The sequence below is a fragment of the Parasteatoda tepidariorum genome, chromosome 2 (assembly GCF_982258835.1).
Source record: "Parasteatoda tepidariorum strain Cologne lab strain chromosome 2, Ptep-v5.0, whole genome shotgun sequence".
Classification (NCBI taxonomy): Eukaryota; Metazoa; Arthropoda; class Arachnida; order Araneae; family Theridiidae; genus Parasteatoda; species Parasteatoda tepidariorum.
The window spans coordinates 106,515,790-106,535,719 of record NC_141756.1 but is presented as its reverse complement, the minus strand read 5'-3'; the positions used below and the strand labels follow the sequence as shown (position 1 = coordinate 106,535,719).

Genomic DNA, 19,930 nt, shown 5'->3' with positions numbered 1-19,930 from the left:
AAGTAATGGTTTGTAAACATAAGATTATTTATTTTCAGCTGTTACAATCGTCCCATTACTTATTGTTACAATCGTCCCCAAGACGCCATTTCAGCTTCATTTATTAAAAACAATGCTAGTTAATTAACAAAACTAATCTTTTTTTTTGGAAATGTTAACTAAGGTGTCCACTTACATATTCGGTTAATAATTTTTATTTGTTTAAACAAAATTACTTTGTTACAATATAATATTCTAATACCAAAAAAAGTACTTATGTAGCGTGAAAATATCTGCTGTGATGTAACTTTTTCAAAAGTACATAAAAATGGTTGCCAGTAGGGGTGTACATGTAGATTTATTAAATACACCTTGTGCGCCACCTAGGAACCAAATATAGAACCCGACACTCGAAATTTTTGCTCTGTTACAATCGTACCCTGTTAGAATTGACCCCACTCTCCCCTACTAATTAGCGATCGCAACGCTCGAATACGCCATCTGGGGAGAGACCGGTTTCATGCCTTTGGCCCTTCTCCTCTTTTCAGTTGTATAGGAATGCACTACGATATTTTCCCTTTTCTCAATATTTTTCCTTTTTATTTAATAAAAATATTTTTTAAAATTCCGTGATGCTTTTCTTTAGAACTATGTTAAATGTAGTTTTCAATTCCATATAGTTTTCAAACTTAAAAGATTTAAATCTATGTGAAAATCAAGAGAGAAACTAACGCACTTCCTTCTTCAATGACTATCCAAAGCATGCGAAGTGTTGCCATAGGTAGAGCTCTACGTCACCTGCAGCCCATTTCGATCGTCAATAAGCAAAATTAATGCGGGAAAGATAAAAACTCGCTGAAGAACCGTAAAAAATCACCTTGCCATATTAACGCCAATGATATTCAATTCATTTTGGTGACATGTACTAAGATGATAGGACGGTATTTAGTGCTCAAATATTCAAATATATGTAACAAGAGACCTACAGTAGGTAGTAGGGAGAGAAAAAAAATTTTTAACGACCCCCTAAAGGGATACGTGCAGGAGAAAATTGCACGATTGTGGTAAATTTTGACTATCATGAACTGGTCTCGAACAGCACTATGCCAAATAAAATTAATCTTTAGTTCGATGGGAAAAATTTCGAAAAACGTATCTTTTTGTTAGTCTAAATAACATAAAACCATCGTTATGGGCAACAAATAACAATTAAAAACTAATAACAAACTATTTCAACTTTATTAATTAAGACGATTCGCGTCTTTTGGTTTCGTGCATGATTTTCATTTATTACTCATTTAGTAGTCATCATCTCCCCCCCCCCCAACAAAGAAATTTTTAAAATTAAATTAGAATAATCTTTTTTTATTTTAAATAATGCATGCGAATTATAACAATACGTAAGTTTAATGACTGATACAATGAAGCATTGTTGCAATAATGGTTAAAAGTTTTTTTTTTTTAGTGAAACTGTTAACAATGACATCCTAAGGTTTTAAAAGGCAACTTTTTCAATTATTACATTCCCTTTGAATGTTAACGTCTGACGTTTAATGTTTTAAGATTTCATTTGATAAAATGAGCGAATTGTACAAAAAAACTTTGATACACCACTGGAAGTTGGAGAGAATGAAGCACCCAAGGCCACGACCCCCAGAATGTAAGTATAGATAATATTATTATGTATATTTTATTAAATTCCTAATCTCTCTTAACAATGATAAGCAAGCAGTACTTGGATTTCGACAAACCTTTTACAAATAATTAGAAATAGGCTTTCAGCTCTTTTTTCTTATCCATTACATGTACCAGGTAATTTATTTTTATAGTGTAAACCAGTGTTTCCCAAAGTGTGGTACGCTTACCCCCAGGGGTACGGGAACAGTTTAGCGGGGGTACGCGTTCTTATGCAAAATATCTTCTAACAAACGAAAATTTCACAAAATTTTATTTAAAAACAAAGTTTGCCATGAAAATTTACGATTACGTATTTTTCTATTGGCTATTTTTTGCAGAGTTAACAGTTAGTAGTGTCAACAGCCAGTTGTGATTTTTAACTTTCGAACAATTTTTTTATAATAAAAAATACATTCATTTTTTTTTTATTAGTGGTACACAGTGTTACGAAAAAGTTAGAAAGGGCAGCCATAAGTTTGGGAAACACTGGTGTAAACTGCTTGCTTTTCGATAAACATTTTACAACTAATATGAAATAAGTTTTCAGTTCTTTTTTCTTATCCATTATATGTGTCAGGTAATTCATTTTTATAGTGCAAACTAATATGACTATAGGTTTTTGAAACTCTTTTCACAGAACATGTTCTCACTGATATATACACTAGTTATCATAAATTAAGGGAAAATTACAAAAAATAGCGATAACTCTCCCCGAAATGAGTCAATCCCAATGAAATTTGAACATCTTGCCAAATAAGAATTATCAAGTAAAACTGCAATACGTAAATTAGTGGCGCTGCAATGGTAGGACTTCATCTGCAATGAGAATAAAATTGTATGTTTGATCGCAAGGCTACGAATTTCTGTGTTTCCGAAATTAGAAATTCGAGATAGCCAATTTTAAACAATGCCCTCCAGGCGTCATTTGTCCGAAGAACTGCGATGGAGATCTACTGGAAGACTAGAGGCAGGACAATGTCAGATATCTAAATGTGAGTCTGTGGCTCATGGACTTTGGCAACAATTTCTAACTAAAGGTTCGGCATTCAGAAGGCTCAGCCAAGGACTGCCAAATGCTGCGAAGAACATCGATGACCGATATTTTTTGTTATGAGCACGAAGGAATAGAACCGCAACTCCGAGTCAACTCAGATCTTCCCAACGTCTACTGTACGTAGAAAGCTTAACGAGCGATATATGCTCAATAGGCGAACAGACACTTGCGTACCACTCTCGTCACGCCATAGAAGGTAATACTTGTGATAGGTGCAGCAACATATCCATTAGATGACTGTTATTTTCACAGACGAGTCCAGGTTTAGCTTCCAAAACGTTCTGTGATTTAAACAGAACCTGGAACCAGATATCATCCATCAAACATCTGTAAAAAAGATGTATACCAATGAGGCAGTGTCTCCGTGTGTGGGGTGGTATCACTTTAGGTGGACGCGTGCAGACCTGCTTGTCATCTCTATGCTCACGAGAATAGAGATGACATCCTTGATGTTTGTGTGAACTCTTATGCTGGTGCAATACGTAAGGATTAACTAACAGGACGGTAACGCATCGTTGATGATTATCTTCAGCAACAAACAATTCAGCATGTGGAGTAGCCAGCACGATCACAGGACTTCAATCCTATCAAGGATGTTTGGGTTGCTTTAGGAAGACGTGCATCTGCTCTCAATCATCCTCTTCTGACCCCGCGACTGCTTTGCAAGAACAATAGCTTCTTGCACTTGTAACGGATCTGGTAGAACGCATAATTGAAAGCATCACTGTATGTACTGTAGTTATTATATGCACTATAATGTTCAATTATCTTATTTAACAAGTAATCCAGTATTGAGGAGTAACCTTACCAGGGCACATTTTGAATCTATTTTTTAAAAAAAGTACTTGGCATTCGAATTTTTTTATTGAGTTGCACCTTACAAAAAATTCACAAAAATAGCTCGCAAACTTTCTGAGTCACAGTAAAAAAATTTAATACAGTAGAACCATAATCTATTGGTTCTCATGGAAGCATTCTTTGCGAACAATAGATATGGGAAAACAATAAATGCTAAATTAAATAATAATTAATAATAAAAATTAATTTTTAACCAATAGTTAAGAAAATTATCAAGAAACCTAATTTATATTACTCAACCATAATCTTAACGACAAAATCGCAATATAATTATGAATAAATCGTAATTGTTGCCACAACTGCATAAATAATCTTAAACAAGAATTTCTGTTTTTTTTAGACAAAGGGAGTGCATGGATCGAAGAGATGAAAAGAGCCAAATCACCGGAGAAAAAAAGAAAAACTCGAAAACGTCACCTAGACATGGATGAATCAGCTCTTTTAAACAACCTCTTCGGCCGTACAAAAGTGGAAAATACCCTAGATGCCTCAACTTTTGAGAAAATTGAGAAGAAACCGAAAAAGAATTGGTTTAGTCGATTGGGCTTTGCATGCAGAAAAAAAGGTGACAAGAAAGTCAAAACATCTGACAAAAATGAGCCGATCGTTGGATCATCTTCCAAAATTGATTCTAAAAAAAGAAAGAGTTGGTTCCATGTTCCGACACTCCTTCAACAGAAAAAAGGGAATAAAAAAGTGAACCATCCTGATATGTTGACTGCCTTTCAAAACTGGATAAATAAGAGGAGAACCCGAAAGGGTAAGTATTAAAAAGAAAAGATACGAATACTTGTTTCATGTTTGAAATCTAAAAATAGACTAATAAAACGAGGTAATACTATTATTTAAAACAAATATTGAATAATACTTGTTAGACATAAATTTTTTCTCCAAAACTGTTAGGAAAAAAAATTAATATAAGAATTATGTATTACATATTTGTATACGAATCATAATTTTATCTCTTTCAATATTAAGTTGTTTCAAATAGACTTAAAGCCAAACTTTTTTATTATTGAAAGAAATAACGATATTTATATCCACCGGGTCATCACTTACTTATCAGGAACTTTACTCCAATGAAAAATATAGACAAAAATCAATCTGGCAAACTCCACCTACACACCAATGGTATACGGAAACATCTCCTGGTACCCTTCTGGGAATCAATTGTGATTGAAGCTCCCAGACTGACTTGGCCAGATTCCTAACTGGTCACCTAAAATGTCTAACATTCGAATGTGGCACAAAAATCTACCCAACTTGTAAGAAATGCTGCATCCATCCAACCTCACCGAAACATATACTTGATTGTGTCGGACTGTCCAGGGCGGACTTAACTTCCGATCCCATCGACTTTCTGGCGGTCAACAACTTTTTGGAGTTGATCTGACTAATGTCAGATCTATGAGGATAAGCAACAATAACAATGATATTTAAATTTAAAAAAATTTATTCATAACCCAGTTTCTTTATTTTACAGATAAGAAGAAACCTAAAAAGTCCAATGAGGAAAATGAAGAAGTTTCATTGGTAGAAAAAAGAAATGTGCTGTTAGGCGAAAAGCTGAGAAGTTCTACTGATGAGCCTCAAACTGAGGACAGTGAGTCTAAAATATACGATGATGAGGAGTACTTAAAGTACACAGAATGGGTCGAAGAGGAATATGAACGTATCTTGGCCCTTTTTAATTAACATGATGACACAAAGAACTAAGATTTGAGTAGTGACACCCCGAATATTGACAACCCGATTACTGAAAGCCTGAATATTGACAGCTCAACTTTTGACATAATGGACTCCCCAAATATTGACAGAACTAACATTGACAGCCTGAAGATTGAACTCCCGAATATTGACAGTCAGAATATTGACTACACAAAAGAATGTAAAAACATTTCTACCATGAATGAAAACAATGGAATATTCAGCTCATTACATGATTTGGATGATGAACTTAGGTAAAGTGATATTTTCAATTGTATTTCATTTAGTTCTAAATTTTATTTGCTGTTATAATACAAATAAGTACAATATATATGCAATGAAACATAAATAATTTGCTAATATTCATAAAGTATCAATTTTTTTTCTTTTTTTTTACTTTTGCAATATATAATATTGAATGATGTTAATATTTGTAAATGTATCAAAAAATTTTAATTTTAATATTAATTTAAAAAGGATTTTAAAAATACAGTTAACTTTTTAAATCAAGTAATGTCTATCATTTCTAATGTCTAAAAAAATAATTAACTCAAAAATGAATTCACACGTTTTTACAATGCTAAACAAAACAAAAATTGCTTCTTAAAAAAATTCTAAGTAACCATAAGACATTGTTGCACAAAAATTGTGTATTTATGTTAAAAATTAGTAGAAATATTAAAAAAAAAAACGTTTCTTAAGTTTTAAAAAAAAACTTAAAATATAAATTTTAAATTCAATTAAAAATGTTGGGACAAACAGTTTAAGGAAATGGATATAAAATCATTCGACATCCTGATGCTCTATTCAAACATGTAATTGTTTTTAAGTTTAATACAAGTAGTTTTATAATGATTGACTTGACCTAATACTAACTTTTCTTGATTTAAATATTATTCAACTAATATATAAAAAAATACAACGATATTAAATATGAATATTCTTAATTTAAAATTATTCTTAACTATTAATTTAGATATTATTCTTTGACCCTTAATGCGCATACCTTTTTAGTTTCACTACTTAAAGACTCTAAAAATATGTGTTTTTTTAAAGGAGTTAATATTAAGCAATATGTATCTGTAAAATTTAAAGTTTTGTAAAAGCAGGTTTAAAGATTTAAATCTAATTGAAATCTATTTTAACAGAATAAAATAATAGTTTCAAGATATTTCTGCTTCAGTCAAATTTTACAGAATAGTTTCTATCACAATCTTGAATATTTTAAAACAGTAAAATAACACACTGTATTTTCAATTTCACAGAAGAAAAATTTATTACAGATACAGTAAAATAAACTTAAATATTTTTTCCTTATAATAAAAAAAAATTCATTTTACTCCATATCTTTTTTTTTTATTACCGAAACAGAATATTACTGGGTGCAGTTTATTTTATAATTTATAAGAAACGCCTTTAAAAATTATAGTATCATAAAATTTTCTGCATCATATTTTGAAAAATTTTGAATATTATTATTAGAATTTAAAGAGAATAAAGTGCATCAAAATCAGAAAACTATTACATGTCTTACATTTGAATAACCTAAATCAAATAAAAAATAATGCTTACTTCAAGCTCATAGGAATCTTAATCTTCATACGTTTGCCTTAATTAATAGTAACTTCAATTTTTTGTTTATGTAGTACTGGTAAATATTTTAAACAAAAATTTAATAAAGCTTTATGACAATTATTTTGTAAAAAAAATCTTTAGAAAGTATGATATTCAGAATTGCAATATTGATTATTTTCAGCAAAATGTATGCCAAATAATTTTATATATTGAACCTAGTATTTTAAAATTCTCATTACGTATTCCTGCGCAAATTTTTTAAGCAAAAAATAATCTAATTAAAAATTATTATGTTTTGGAATATATTCTTCATATAATAACAAAAAAAAAAAAAAAAAAAAAAAAAAAAAAAAAAAAAAACTAAGGTATTCATTTAATGAATATCATTAAATCTTAATTTTAAATATTAATATTCTTTACATTGATGGAAATTTTTGTGTTCATTGAAACAAAAATTAATTACGAATTAATTAATTTCAGTGATATTTTGAAGAAGTTCATCAATGAACTGACAAACTGATAATGGATTATTGACAACCCCAAAATTGACATCACGAATATTGACCCCTCGAATATTGACATCTCGAAAATTGACACCCCAAATATTGACATCTGGAATAATGACATCTCAAAAATTGACATCTCGAATATTGACATTCCGAATATTGACATCTCGAAAATTGACATCTTGAATATTGACATCTTGAATAATGACAACTTGAATAAAGACATCTAAAAAAATTGACCTCTCAAAAATTGATATCACGAATATTGACATCCTGAATATTGACACCATGAAAAATGACATCTTGAAAATTGACATCTCAAAAATTGACATCTCGAAAATTGACAACTCAAATATTGACAACCAGTTTATTGACAGCCTAAATGTTGACAGCTCAACTATTAACATTTGTCTATTGATATCCTAAATATTGACAAGCCAAATATCGACATACCAAATACGATCATTCACGGGATATTCAGCTCATTGGATGATTTGGATGAACTAAGGTAAAATGAGATTTTCAATTGTAGTTTGATTAGTTCTAAATTTAATTTACTGTTATAATACAAATAAGTACAATATATATGCAATGAAACATAAATAATATGTTAATAAAATATCAAATTCTTTCTTTTTTTCTACCTTTAATATTAATTTTAAAAGGATAGTAAAACTACAGTACATTTTTCATATCAAGCAATGAATACTATATTACTACTTGGAAACAAAAAAAGAACCAAATTTTTACCATATAAAACAAACATTACCTCCGGGAAAAATTTCTATGTAATGGATGATAATTGTACATATCTTTAGAAAATATCACATTATATTGTTTTACTAAAAATGTGTATTTATGTTAAAAATAGTTCAATATAGAATTGATTTCACAAAGACTTTTAAAGTTTTATAAATAAATAAAAAAATTTCATGAAGTTAAAAAAAACTTAATATAATAATGTTTAAATCAATTTAAAATTCAATTTTACCACATATCTCTTTTTTAAAAACTAAATTGAAAATTTTTTGGGTTTTTAATTTGATTTCATGTTATATTTTAAATGAAACACTTTTAAAAAGTATGACAAAATTTCAGTTTTGCAACATATTTCTAAAACTGTCATAAATTATCATTAGAACTTTGAGAGAATAAAATGTATCAAAACCAGAAAACTAGCTGAAATTTTATCTTTGAATAATCTAAACCATTAAATAATGGATCTTAACCTTTATGTGTTTGCCTTAACTAATTGTAACTTTAATTTTTTGCTTTTGTAGTACTAGAACTTTATTTTAAACAAAAATTAAATAAAGATTTATAACGATTACTTTGAAATTGCAATAGAGGTAATTTTAAACAAAATGCTCATATTCTGCATGTCAGGGGTCTTTCTAGTTTTTTTTTTTTTTTTTTTGAAACCTACCTATTTTGTGAAAATTAAGACATAATTTGTGAAACTTAAAAATTACATTAAAAAATAAATATGGTAAAATAGGGTTAAAAATATATGGTATAATAAGAAAATATTTAAATATTTTTTGAAAATGTGTTGTGAAACTACCACTTTTCATGAAATTGAATTTGTGAAAGTACCACTAAATGGCAGTAAATTTGCTCTGAACAGACCCCTGATAATGAATCTAGTAGTTTGAAATTCTGAATATGTATTCCGGTGCAAATTTTCTTAACAAGATAAAAAAAAAGAATAAAAATTCACAAAACAACATAATTTGGAATTCCAATAGGTGTGAACATATTTTGGAATAGATTCTTCATATAATTTGGAATAAACTTTTAAGCTTTTATATTCAGCGCATTTAAAAGCTGTTAACCATTAAATCTAAATTTTAAGATGCTATACATCGATATAAATATTTGCATTCATTAAAATTATAATTAATTACTCTAATTTCCGTGATATGGAGAAGAAGTTTATCGTAGAACTGACAAATTCATTACAGATTTATATGATGGATAATGGATTGATTCGCTAAAGAATTTGCATAGATTTATGGATGATTATGAAGTATTTATGGCTTTAGACAAGGATTTACAAGTAGATTTATACGACGACCCAACACAGGTATATTGATTGGCAGAACTACTGACATCTATAATTTAAGACTAAGTGAATTTAGATGAGGATAATTCTGCATTTCTGATAAGGAGGATTACTATGAGGACAAATTGATTTATACAAAGACCTAAAAAAAGGCAAATTCATTTTCTGAATTGACGAAATTTATAATTTTATACGGAATGAATTTATACAAGAATAATTCTATATTCCTGATAGAGACAATTACTATGAGGATATAGTGATTTTCTGAATTGATGAAATTTATAATTTTATACAGAATGAATTTATACAAGGATAATTATACATTCCTGATAGGCACAATTACTATGAGGAAACATTGATTTAAATGAGGACCAAAAAAAGGCACAATGATTTGTCAAATTGATGAAATTTTTATCAGATGGACTTATATGCAAATAATTTTATATTCCTAATAGAGACATTTACTATTAGGAAATATTGATTTACAGGAAGATCTGATAAAAAGATATTGAGTTGCTGAAATGATGACATTTATAATTTTATATTGAGTGAATTTATATGAGGATTATTCTATATTCCTGATAGAGACAATTACTATGGGGATATAGTGACTCATACGAGGACTTGATAAAGACATATTAATTTCCTAAATTGACAACATTTATTATTTTATACAGAGTGAATTTAGATGAAGATAAATTCTATATTCCCGATAGAGACAATCATTAGGAGGAAACGTTGGTTTAAATGAAGACGTAAAAAAAGACACATTGATTTGTTGAATTGATGAAATTTATACCCGATGGATTTATATAAGAATAACTTTATATTTCTACTTGAGTGCAGTTATGTGGAGATAATTGATTTAAATGAGAATTCAAATAAAGCCATATACAGGTTATTGTTGTATATGTTTCTTTCATATTTATTTTGTCTGAATTACTAATTACTGTCTGAATTACTATGACATAAACATAGCTTCCAACATGGCTAGGAAGAAATCCACTAGATTTTACAAAATATAAATTTTCTGTTAACTGTTGTACAAAATATTTCACATATAGGGACTTTTATTATAAAAATACAAAAATTTCATTACAGTAAACACTACAAATGGTCTGCGATATTTTCCATTTATAATTGACATTAAATGTACTTAAATTTTAAATATTTTTCACTATATTAACTCATAATTTTGAATACTAATAAACAAGTAATTTACTAGTGATAGTTGAAAGTCTTTTTTTTTTATTAGTTTAAAAAGAGAATTCTGAATAAAAATAAACAGAAAATTTTAGAACTAAAAAAATTAAATAAGCTTTAAACTGATTATTATAAATGAAGCTTGCCTCATTATGTATTAGTAATATTTATTCAAATATTCAAGCACGAAATAAATTGTGTAAAAATTATATTTCCATAGGGATTTTTCTAAAGAAATTTACTCAGCTTTAAGGAATTTTCTAAAATATGCAAAAACTAGGAGAATTTTTATTAAATTAGTAGACCAAGAGAAACTGGCTAAGTCCAGTAGTCTACTGGTAAATCCAGTAGAGTTGGCAGCTATGCATAAATATTCTTTTCACACTTGAAATTGATTAAGTGTTAGTAAATTAGTTCTTCTGAAAAAAAAAAGTTTCTTAAACATACCTTAATACAAAGATAAAATGAAGTTACATAATCTATGACAAACCTTTTGATCTATAACAGCAGCTAAAGGCATGACATCAAAGCATTCGTTAATTGCATTCCATATTTCGGTGCCACATTTTTCACCAAATTTGGACAAACATTCACTGAAAAAGTACACAGTCATGAAATCAAAATGCTACGATTAAAAAAAAAACATTTTAAAAAAAGAAAGGGGTAAAAAAACTAACTGACACAGAAAATTGTTCATAGAAGCGCTGAAAGAGCGATGCTGCTTTAAAAACTGATATAAGTAAACTTTTAACTGAATATATCTAACTATTGTAGCTAATGTAAGTATACTTTTTTTTATTTTCACTTTTAGCAATATGTAGCTAATAAAACTGTTGGAAAAATCCAGTAAATTTTACTTAAGAACAGAATTTTATTACAAATAATTCAGAATTATATAGAACATTGCACACAAAGATAATTTTGAAGATTTTCAACAAAAAATAAAATATTAAAACCTCAGATATAGGCTCAATTTAATAAACTTTTTAATTGCAAATTATATGGAACAGAATGCAAAGTGGTTTCTGATTAAAGTGGCAGAGTAATTTTTCGTAATTTTTTTTGCTTATAATACTATTCAAGCATTTCAATGCGAAGAAATTATCATATGTAGATAATCAAACATGCAGATAAGCTAAAAATGGTTAGCTAGTTTTGTACTAATTTTAAAACTCTTGCAAAAAAAAGTGGAAAAACAAAAAATTTTAAAATATGTTTTAGTGTGAATTTAAAATTATAAAACTCTTGAAAGAAAAAAATGGAATAGCATAAAATTGTATGAATTAAAAAAAGTGAATGATATGAAATGTAGAGGTGTTCTTACCCATGAAATGAGAACATTTGCTGCACAGATCGTACCTCATGGTTTCCTCTCAACAGTAAAAATTTTTCAGGAGCCAAAATTTTTTGTGAAAACAGATATGCCACAACCTTTAAAAGAAAGGGAAAAAATATTAAAATTAACAAACAACTGTTAATGATTATTTTTAAAAGTATACTCAAACATCAAACTAAAAAAAAACAGTTTTGATATTAACACGTTGACTGGGCGACTTCCATATTCGGGTGACAGCAAAGTTTCCGATCAGGCAGCGTCACATATATTGGTGTGGCGCTTATTTGATTACTTGCAAAGCATATTCGTATGTATTTGAAAGGATATTTCGAAATTTCACAGGAAGTAAAAAAACAATTGAATTGTTATAAAAGTAATACAAAAATGATTTATTAAGAAAAGTAATGCGAGCCTCGTTAAAGCTTTTTACTCGTTACTGCTATTTGACTCACTAAGAAATAAGTTTTACATTTTTCTTTTCAAAATTTCAACAAATTAGGGTAAAGGTTTTAAGATTATAAGTTATACACCTCTCTACTCAGCAAAGATTCAAACTGATCATGTAAAGTGGCGAGATGAGAAACAGACGCGAAGCAACGTAAACAAATTAACAGACATGACACCATGGAAACAAACAGAGCGAGATATTATTCTATTAGTTCCAGTTTTTATTAGTGGTTTAAGCCGCCTAGGCCGAAACTGCTAATCCAAGCTTGAATCATATCTAATTTTTGATTGGCACCTTATCTAGGAAGTAAACAAGGCCCAGACAATTATGATTTAAAATTATCATGATTAATTTAAAAATAGTGATTTACAAATGTATAACAAAAGAAATGATAAAATTTGAAATTTTAGAGATTTATTTCATAACTGCATATAGGATTTTTCTTTATTCTGCATTTATACTGGATTTATTTAGTAGACTGAATAGATTTTGCTTGGTTCGTCCTGGTTTAATCAAAAATTCTCCTAATCTTTGCATACTTTAAAATTGTTTCGAAAACTGGAAAAAAATTTGAAATAATCCCTTTCAATAAAAATTTCTTTTTTTCCAGTTCATTCCTTTTTTTCCAGTACTTGCTTGAATACTTAAATAATAATAAGAAAAAATTCCACAGCAGCCAGTTGTAAGTCAAAAGGGTCACAAAGGCTCCATAATTTCATGACCTATGGTAGATGTTTGGGTGCAATTTTATAAACTTAACAACTCAGCTGAATTAAATGGATGTGAAGTATAGGCTTAAACTATATTACTGAAATACAGAAAGTTCATTTATCATTTAAAATGCTGTAAAGAAGGAACTAACCTCTACTCCGTGCTGACCTCTATCCACATAGTCACCGAGGAATAAAAAACTTGCAGGAGTGAGTATGGGTCCCATACGCCATAACGTCTTTTCAAAACAAATAAGATCAGAAAAATTACCATGAATGTCACCTGTAGAATTATTTTTTTATACAGCTTTATAAAGTAATGATTCTTTTAATATAATAAATAATATGTTTTTTATTATTGAAGCTGTGTCTTTACACTTTTTTTCTAAACATTTATGACTCCATACCTGCCAACATTGGAGAAATAATAAAATAACGGAGATTTTACTAGCGACATTTTTTAGGCTATGAGTACGTTTTGCTACATCATGCATAATGATATTAGTCAAAAAGAGAAATTCTCAATAATATAAGCACTTACATTTAGTGAGGTAACAAATTTGTAGATAGATCTAAATTTAAAGAAGATTTTGTAAACTATTATTTATATTTACTTAAACTATTAACACTCAATATACTGCAGTACTGACAATAGCACCATCTGTTGATTAATAAGCACAATCTGAATGTATTTTTAGCCATCAGTGGATATTTTGTCATCAAAATTTCTTTTCTTTTTTACTTTCTTGAACAAATACGGAGAAATTGAAGAATATACAGGGAAACCGGAGATAGTCATACAATATAGGAGTCCTCGGTAAAAAAAACAGGAGAATTGGGAGGTATGAGAATCTCAATATTTTAGAAATATAAATTCCCCAACTTTTCTGTCTTTCAGAAAAATACTCATGAAATTACAGACTATATTTTCGCTTTACATAGCAGCATTTAATCGGAAATAAAAAAATTTTTTATTCAATAAGTAATGAAGAATAATATAGAAAATTTGTCAAATAAAACCTTTGGTAAAAAACAAAAATCACTGAGTGAAGGTTTAACATTTTGATTTTATAATACACAAGTATAGAATGTATAGATAAAATAATATTTTGAACAAAATAAAAAAAAAATAAAAACTGAATGTAACATAGTTTGTTAATAGATTCACATCAGTCATATAGCCATCACATATCTTATTTATGATTAATCTAATTTATGATTATCTAATTTATGATTATTTGTAATAGTGGAACAAAATTAATTTAAAAAGAAAGTGTAGTTTAAATAAGGATAGGGTATACTCTCTGCTATGAATGAATAAATCTAAACAACCTGAGTAAAGCACAGATAAAGATTACAGAAATGGACTTGTTATAATTTCAATTAAACAAGAAATGTCTTCGTGTCGAAACACAAAATGACAGAAAAAAAGTAAAGAGAGAAGCATGTTGCAATAAGATACAAGTGGTTTAGCCAGTATGGGGAACAGAAACAAGCTTGAACAAGATTATAAAAGAATAAGAAGAAGCAGGTGTCTATTGAGTAATCTGCACTCTGGGGTCTTATAAAAGTGCTAGATGTAGAAACTAAATTGGATTTCTAAACATTTTGAAAAATTGGGATATTAAATCATTAACTAAATTATTAAAACTTCTCAAAATATGAAATATCTCCTTAATTTATGAAAACTTAATTTAAATACATTATAATTCAATTATTAAATCAAAAGCTATAAAAGTGTTCTTTTTTTTTGTACTTTTTCCTACCTCCAGTAAAAAAAAATTTTAAATTTAAACTTAAAAAATGCATCCTTCAATAAATTTCATGACTAACCTTTATGAAATTCAAACAAATAAGACCCAAATTTTTCCTTAAACTATTTAGATTGATGTAATTCAGACTTCGAATACATTTTTACTGTACTTAACTTTTTTGCCTAAAATTTTGTAATGAAATATTTCAATAGACATTAAAAACTTTACATAATTTAAAGACAATAGAAAAATAGATAATATTTTATCAAACATAAAAACTATTTGAGTTCCAATTTAATAATTAGTTATTTCGAAAATTCATTACTTAATGCTTAGAAGAACCTCCAAAATATAAAATTTCATAATAAAATGTTTCTTATAACCATGAAAAACTAAAAAATTTAAAGACAAACACTACAAAATAGCAAATATTTTATCAATTTATGAGATTAAAAAATTAATTAAAATTTAATGATGAATTATTTTAAAATGCCTAGATTGAATACTCACCAAGAACATAAACAGGTGAGCTGACGTGAAGCAAACGATCTTCTTTGCAAAACAAGTCGTAAACAGTCCGACAGATGTTCAAAAGGCAGCGAGCTAAAGCAACTCGATCTGTGTTACCCCAGTTGAATGCCTCTTTCGGTGTTCTGTTTGGATTGGTTTCTTTCTTAATGCAATGCTCAAAATATGAAAGACCATGCAGCATTTCATTAGCTTGGGATTGCTAAAAAATAAATTATAATGAAAAGAAAGTATATTTTTCTATTTTACAAACTACACAGTTTAAATAAAAAAAAAACTCTTAAATACAGTAGAAAATCTAAATAATGTGATTCTGTACACCACAATACTTCATATACTACAATAATTTTCTACAGATCATTGCATAATTTTGAACTCCATGTCTATAAAGTAGGACTGGGTGATGTTGAGATTTTGGCATCACGATGTATCGTGATGCTAACATCGCGGTATTCTGATGCATCATGATGTTTCGGTACATTAATGTTTTACATTTAGTACTGCGTAAATTAGTAAGTTGCATTTTCTTTTACATCAATGTTGCATTTTATTTATAATTATTTCTCAATATTTAAAGGCGTTTATATCTACAACAGGGTGGAAATGAAGTCTGAAATTGAAAAATGCAGCTGAGTTGCACATGAGAGTGCAATAATCTCATCGAACTCAGCTGAGTCGACGCACAAGCAGACACGCAAGTTTTTTGCTAAACAGGTAAAATGATTGGCGCTTTCATACGCTATGGACCGAGAGTACATCAAAATAGATTGTGGTTGAATGAATTGTGAAAAAGTTGAACAGAACAATGAGAAAATCATGTTTTTGCATAATACGTGGCGAAAACCAACAAGGTAAAGAAAAAAATCTCATTTTGGAAAAGGGAAAATTAAGCAATTTTTAAAAACACCTAATGAAAAATGTACCTTTAAGGGCCTTTAACAAACCAAAATCTAAAATAAGCACTTTTAAGTACTTTTTAAAGCGTTACGCACCCCGTGCAAAGTAGCGGGTAAAAATCATTAAACTGGATTGATTGTAAAAATCATTAAACTGGATTGATTGTAAAAAAAATCAACAAGACTTGCACACAAACAATTAAAAGAAAACCCTTCCATAACAAAGAGATTCAACAACACTTTGATTCTCAATCACATTCGGATTCATCATGACAGTAAAACAATGAGTCATGATGTAAAAAAGACGGGGAAAGATGACGATCATCGCCACAGCTACTACTGCACACTTACGGAGGAAAATGCCATTCGAGCGAGTTTAAAGACATTGACGTACTATCGAGAACAATGCTCAACATTGCGCGTGTAGACATCGATGTCAACGATACATCAGGAAATATTGTACACATCTAAAAAAAAAAGTTTTTCATGCTTTTAAAAGTTTCCAAAATAAACATCGGATCGGCGATGAACGCATAGAATCGATATTTCCCAATGCATCAATTTGACTGCTCAGTCCTACTATAAAGCAAACTAAAATTAAAAATTTTTTAATGTAAGTGATATCACAAAGTTCTATATAATGGCAAAGCCTCATCTACTATTTTCAAAATAATGTAACATTTTGTTGCAAACAAATGGGCAATGAAGGTACAATAAATTCACAACTATCCAAATTTTGCAAAGAAAATTTTTCTGCAATTAATAGGATAATATATCTCACAGTGTGCTTGTTGAATGTAAAAAAAAAATAACAAGGTTCAATTACAAAAAAAAAAAAAAAAAAAAAAAAAAAAAAAAAAAAAAAAACATTATTTTAGTCAGTATAAATAAAATATGAAAAAAATTCAAAATAAAAAATAATATTTTTAAAAACCACGTTTTTGTAGTAGAGAATAATAATTAAAAAAAAATTTGAAAAACGAAAAACGTGGGGCGCATGAAATACATAACAGTAATGTTATAATGTGTGTATGTGTGCTCTTGAGAATATGTGTATGGTATATCTGTAATTGTAATTGTATCTGAATGTGGATGTGGAATATGTTTGTGTATATGCATATGTATGTGGATGTATATGTGGATGAGTAAGAAAATGTGTATATGTATGTGTATATATACTGTTATGTATTTCATGCGCCCCACGTTTTTCGTTTCTCAATTTTTTTTTTAATTATTATTCTCCACTACAAAAACGTGGTTTTTAAAAATATTATTTTTTATTTTGAATTTTTTTATTTTAAATTATAATTTTTTTAATTTTTATTTTATATTTTTTAAAAGTTATTACTTTTCAATTATTATTCTTCACTACAAAAAACGTGGTTTTTAAAAATATATATTTTTATTTAGATTATTTTTCGTAGTCGAGAGTAGTCAAGACCACTACTAAAATAATAGAACTTTCATTTTAAATTAGGGATACAAAAATCTTTATAGTAAAACAATACCTTTACGACTTTCATTAGTTTTATGCTGATGACAACCAAAACAATCTGGAAATGAATGAGGAAAAACTGAATCCTACCACATGATTTTTCAGCCAATAAAAATACTCCGACAATAAAAATCTTTTCCCCTGACACGTAATACTAATTTGAAATAAAGGAATCGACAACAAAAGACAATCTCGAAAATAATTTGTTTTTTAAATTTTAATTTTATTTTACTTTGTATGTCTATTTTCTCTTCATTTTCATGCATTGTCATCCAATTCTGAACTATATGCCAAATTTGAAGTTTGTAGCTAGTCGGGAAGTTAGTTTAAAATCGATTACAAAATTCCACCCGGACAGACATACACGAAGGCAAGTTTATATAAACGTGGTAAAATAGCTGTTTTTAAACACTTGAAACTCATTTTTGTATATAACAGCTTTTTTGTGCAATAATGGCCAACTGAAGTTTGACAGTCTATTTTTTGTCAAACTGTCTTGGTCCGTACCTTTTTCATAGCAGCCAACACGGATAAGAAAAATATCTAGTAGATTGTACGAAATAATATAAATTTCATGATAATTGTTGCAAGATATACTAAATATTTTACCCATAGGATATTTTAGGGATTTTTATAGTCATCAAAATAGAAAAACTGCAATGTTTTTCAGTTATGATTTCACATTAAATGATCTTGAAATGTTATGTATTATGTTTATTCATAATTCTGAATAGTAATAGGCATTTAATTCATCAAACTAAATTATTAACTAAATTTAACAAATGAGGCTCGCTTTATTATGTGTTAGTGACACTTATTTAAATATTCAAGCAATAATCTACACAAAAATTTTATCTCAACATGAATTTTTTAAGGAAACTTACTCAATTTTAGAGAATTTTCTAAAATGTAGAAAAACTAAGAAAATTTTTTTAAACCAGTAGACAAGGAGAAACTGGTAACATCCAGCAGTCTACTGGAAAATCTAGTAGAGTTGGCAGCTATGCTTCTTATTATAAAAGAATTCGGCAATACTTTGAAAATATTGGAGCACATTTATAATTTTGAAGTATACTCAGCAGGCTTCTTAAAGCAATACGGAAAGTGTGAGTTTATCATAAATAAAATAAACTTCTTGGCACATACATTTACAAATCCCAAACACAATCAAAAAAAGAAAACACATAATTCTTCAGAAGATAAAAAAAAAACTTACAAGATTGAATGAATCAACAGATGATACTCTTTCAAGTCTTAATTTTGAAGAGATCTTCACTGTATTACTGAAAGCTGATGTTCCTACAACAAAACATTTCAGAAATTTAAAAAGAAAGTCATGGGAATCGAGCAATGTGGTAATAAGAGAGTTTTAAAATAAAATGTGCAGATAAGTATGCATTATTAAAAATACAAAAGCTGTGTTTAAATTATTTTTAAGAAAAAGTGCAATCAAATTTAAATATCATTCTCAAATGAATTAGAAGGCTTTTAGAACTACTCTACAAAAATTTCGAAATGGCCAAGTTGATCAAACTCTTTGTGTTCTAAAAAATGTGGAATATAATTATAAACATTGAAAATTATTTTACTACCTAATAATAAGTAAAGAATGGAGGACTAATTTTTTATTTTTAATACAAGAAAATGTAACCAAGTTAAAATGGGATTTTAACAAGATTCAAAACAACAGGAGAGTTAAACAGATTTGTTTAATTTGAATCTTCTTAGCTAATTATTATTACCATAAATTGAAAGATTGGTTATTTTCCAGGTTTTTTCTAGGCTTTGGTTGAAAATGAGGAAAAAGTTTCCTGACTAATTTATGTATTTTATAATTTTATAACCGTCGTTGAACAGCCAACCCAATTTTCGGGTTTACGACTACTAATGTTGTAATTTTGAACACAATCCAGAAGACAAGGGAACTCCTGGATCAAGTATTGGGAGAAATTAGCCTTCGTGGAGGACTTTTTGATGGAACTAACCAGCATTTGCATCACATGGAGAGGAAGACCACGATAACCTCCCACGGTTAGCCTGATGGCAAAGGGACTCTAACCCATGATCCGTCTACCACTGAGGATATTTCACGTCAACATTGTGTTCGGTGCGGGCTGTATATGGATTCCTATCGACAAG

At 28.6% G+C, this 19,930-nt stretch overlaps 2 protein-coding genes and 1 long non-coding RNA gene across 5 annotated transcripts in view; 2 read left to right on the top strand and 1 right to left on the bottom strand.

The window, feature by feature from the left end:
* LOC107444896 (uncharacterized) overlaps positions 1-19,930 on the bottom strand; it is a 60,301-nt gene that overhangs the window by 20,945 nt on the left and 19,426 nt on the right. For all 3 annotated transcript variants that reach the window (XM_087157956.1, XM_087157959.1, XM_087157957.1), the window contains 5 exons: positions 19,008-19,090; positions 15,383-15,602; positions 13,271-13,401; positions 11,949-12,055; positions 11,115-11,217 (listed from right to left, as the gene is read on the bottom strand). In XM_087157956.1, coding sequence (XP_087014082.1) covers positions 11,115-11,217; positions 11,949-12,055; positions 13,271-13,401; positions 15,383-15,602; positions 19,008-19,090 — 644 coding nt within the window. The remainder of the gene's footprint in view (positions 1-11,114; positions 11,218-11,948; positions 12,056-13,270; positions 13,402-15,382; positions 15,603-19,007; positions 19,091-19,930) is intronic.
* LOC122270825 (uncharacterized) lies at positions 3,800-5,279 on the top strand. Its single transcript, XM_043049755.3, has 2 exons — positions 3,800-4,328; positions 5,052-5,279. The coding sequence occupies exons 1-2, from the start codon at positions 3,935-3,937 to the stop codon at positions 5,261-5,263; spliced, it is 606 nt and encodes a 201-aa protein (XP_042905689.1). The 5' UTR covers positions 3,800-3,934; the 3' UTR covers positions 5,264-5,279.
* LOC147815985 (uncharacterized) lies at positions 5,363-7,485 on the top strand. The gene is made up of 2 exons (XR_015431494.1): positions 5,363-5,529; positions 7,331-7,485. It is a non-coding gene; the product is annotated as an uncharacterized LOC147815985 (long non-coding RNA).

What these genes read in the sequence shown, in the direction of transcription:
- LOC122270825 (XM_043049755.3), top strand. Translation starts at nt 3,935, where the DNA reads ATGAAAAGAGCCAAATCACCGGAGAAAAAAAGAAAAACTCGAAAACGT. An exon ending in TAAGAGGAGAACCCGAAAGG is followed by an intron (nt 4,329 to 5,051) that starts GTAAGTATTAAA and finishes TTTATTTTACAG; the next exon opens with ATAAGAAGAAACCTAAAAAG.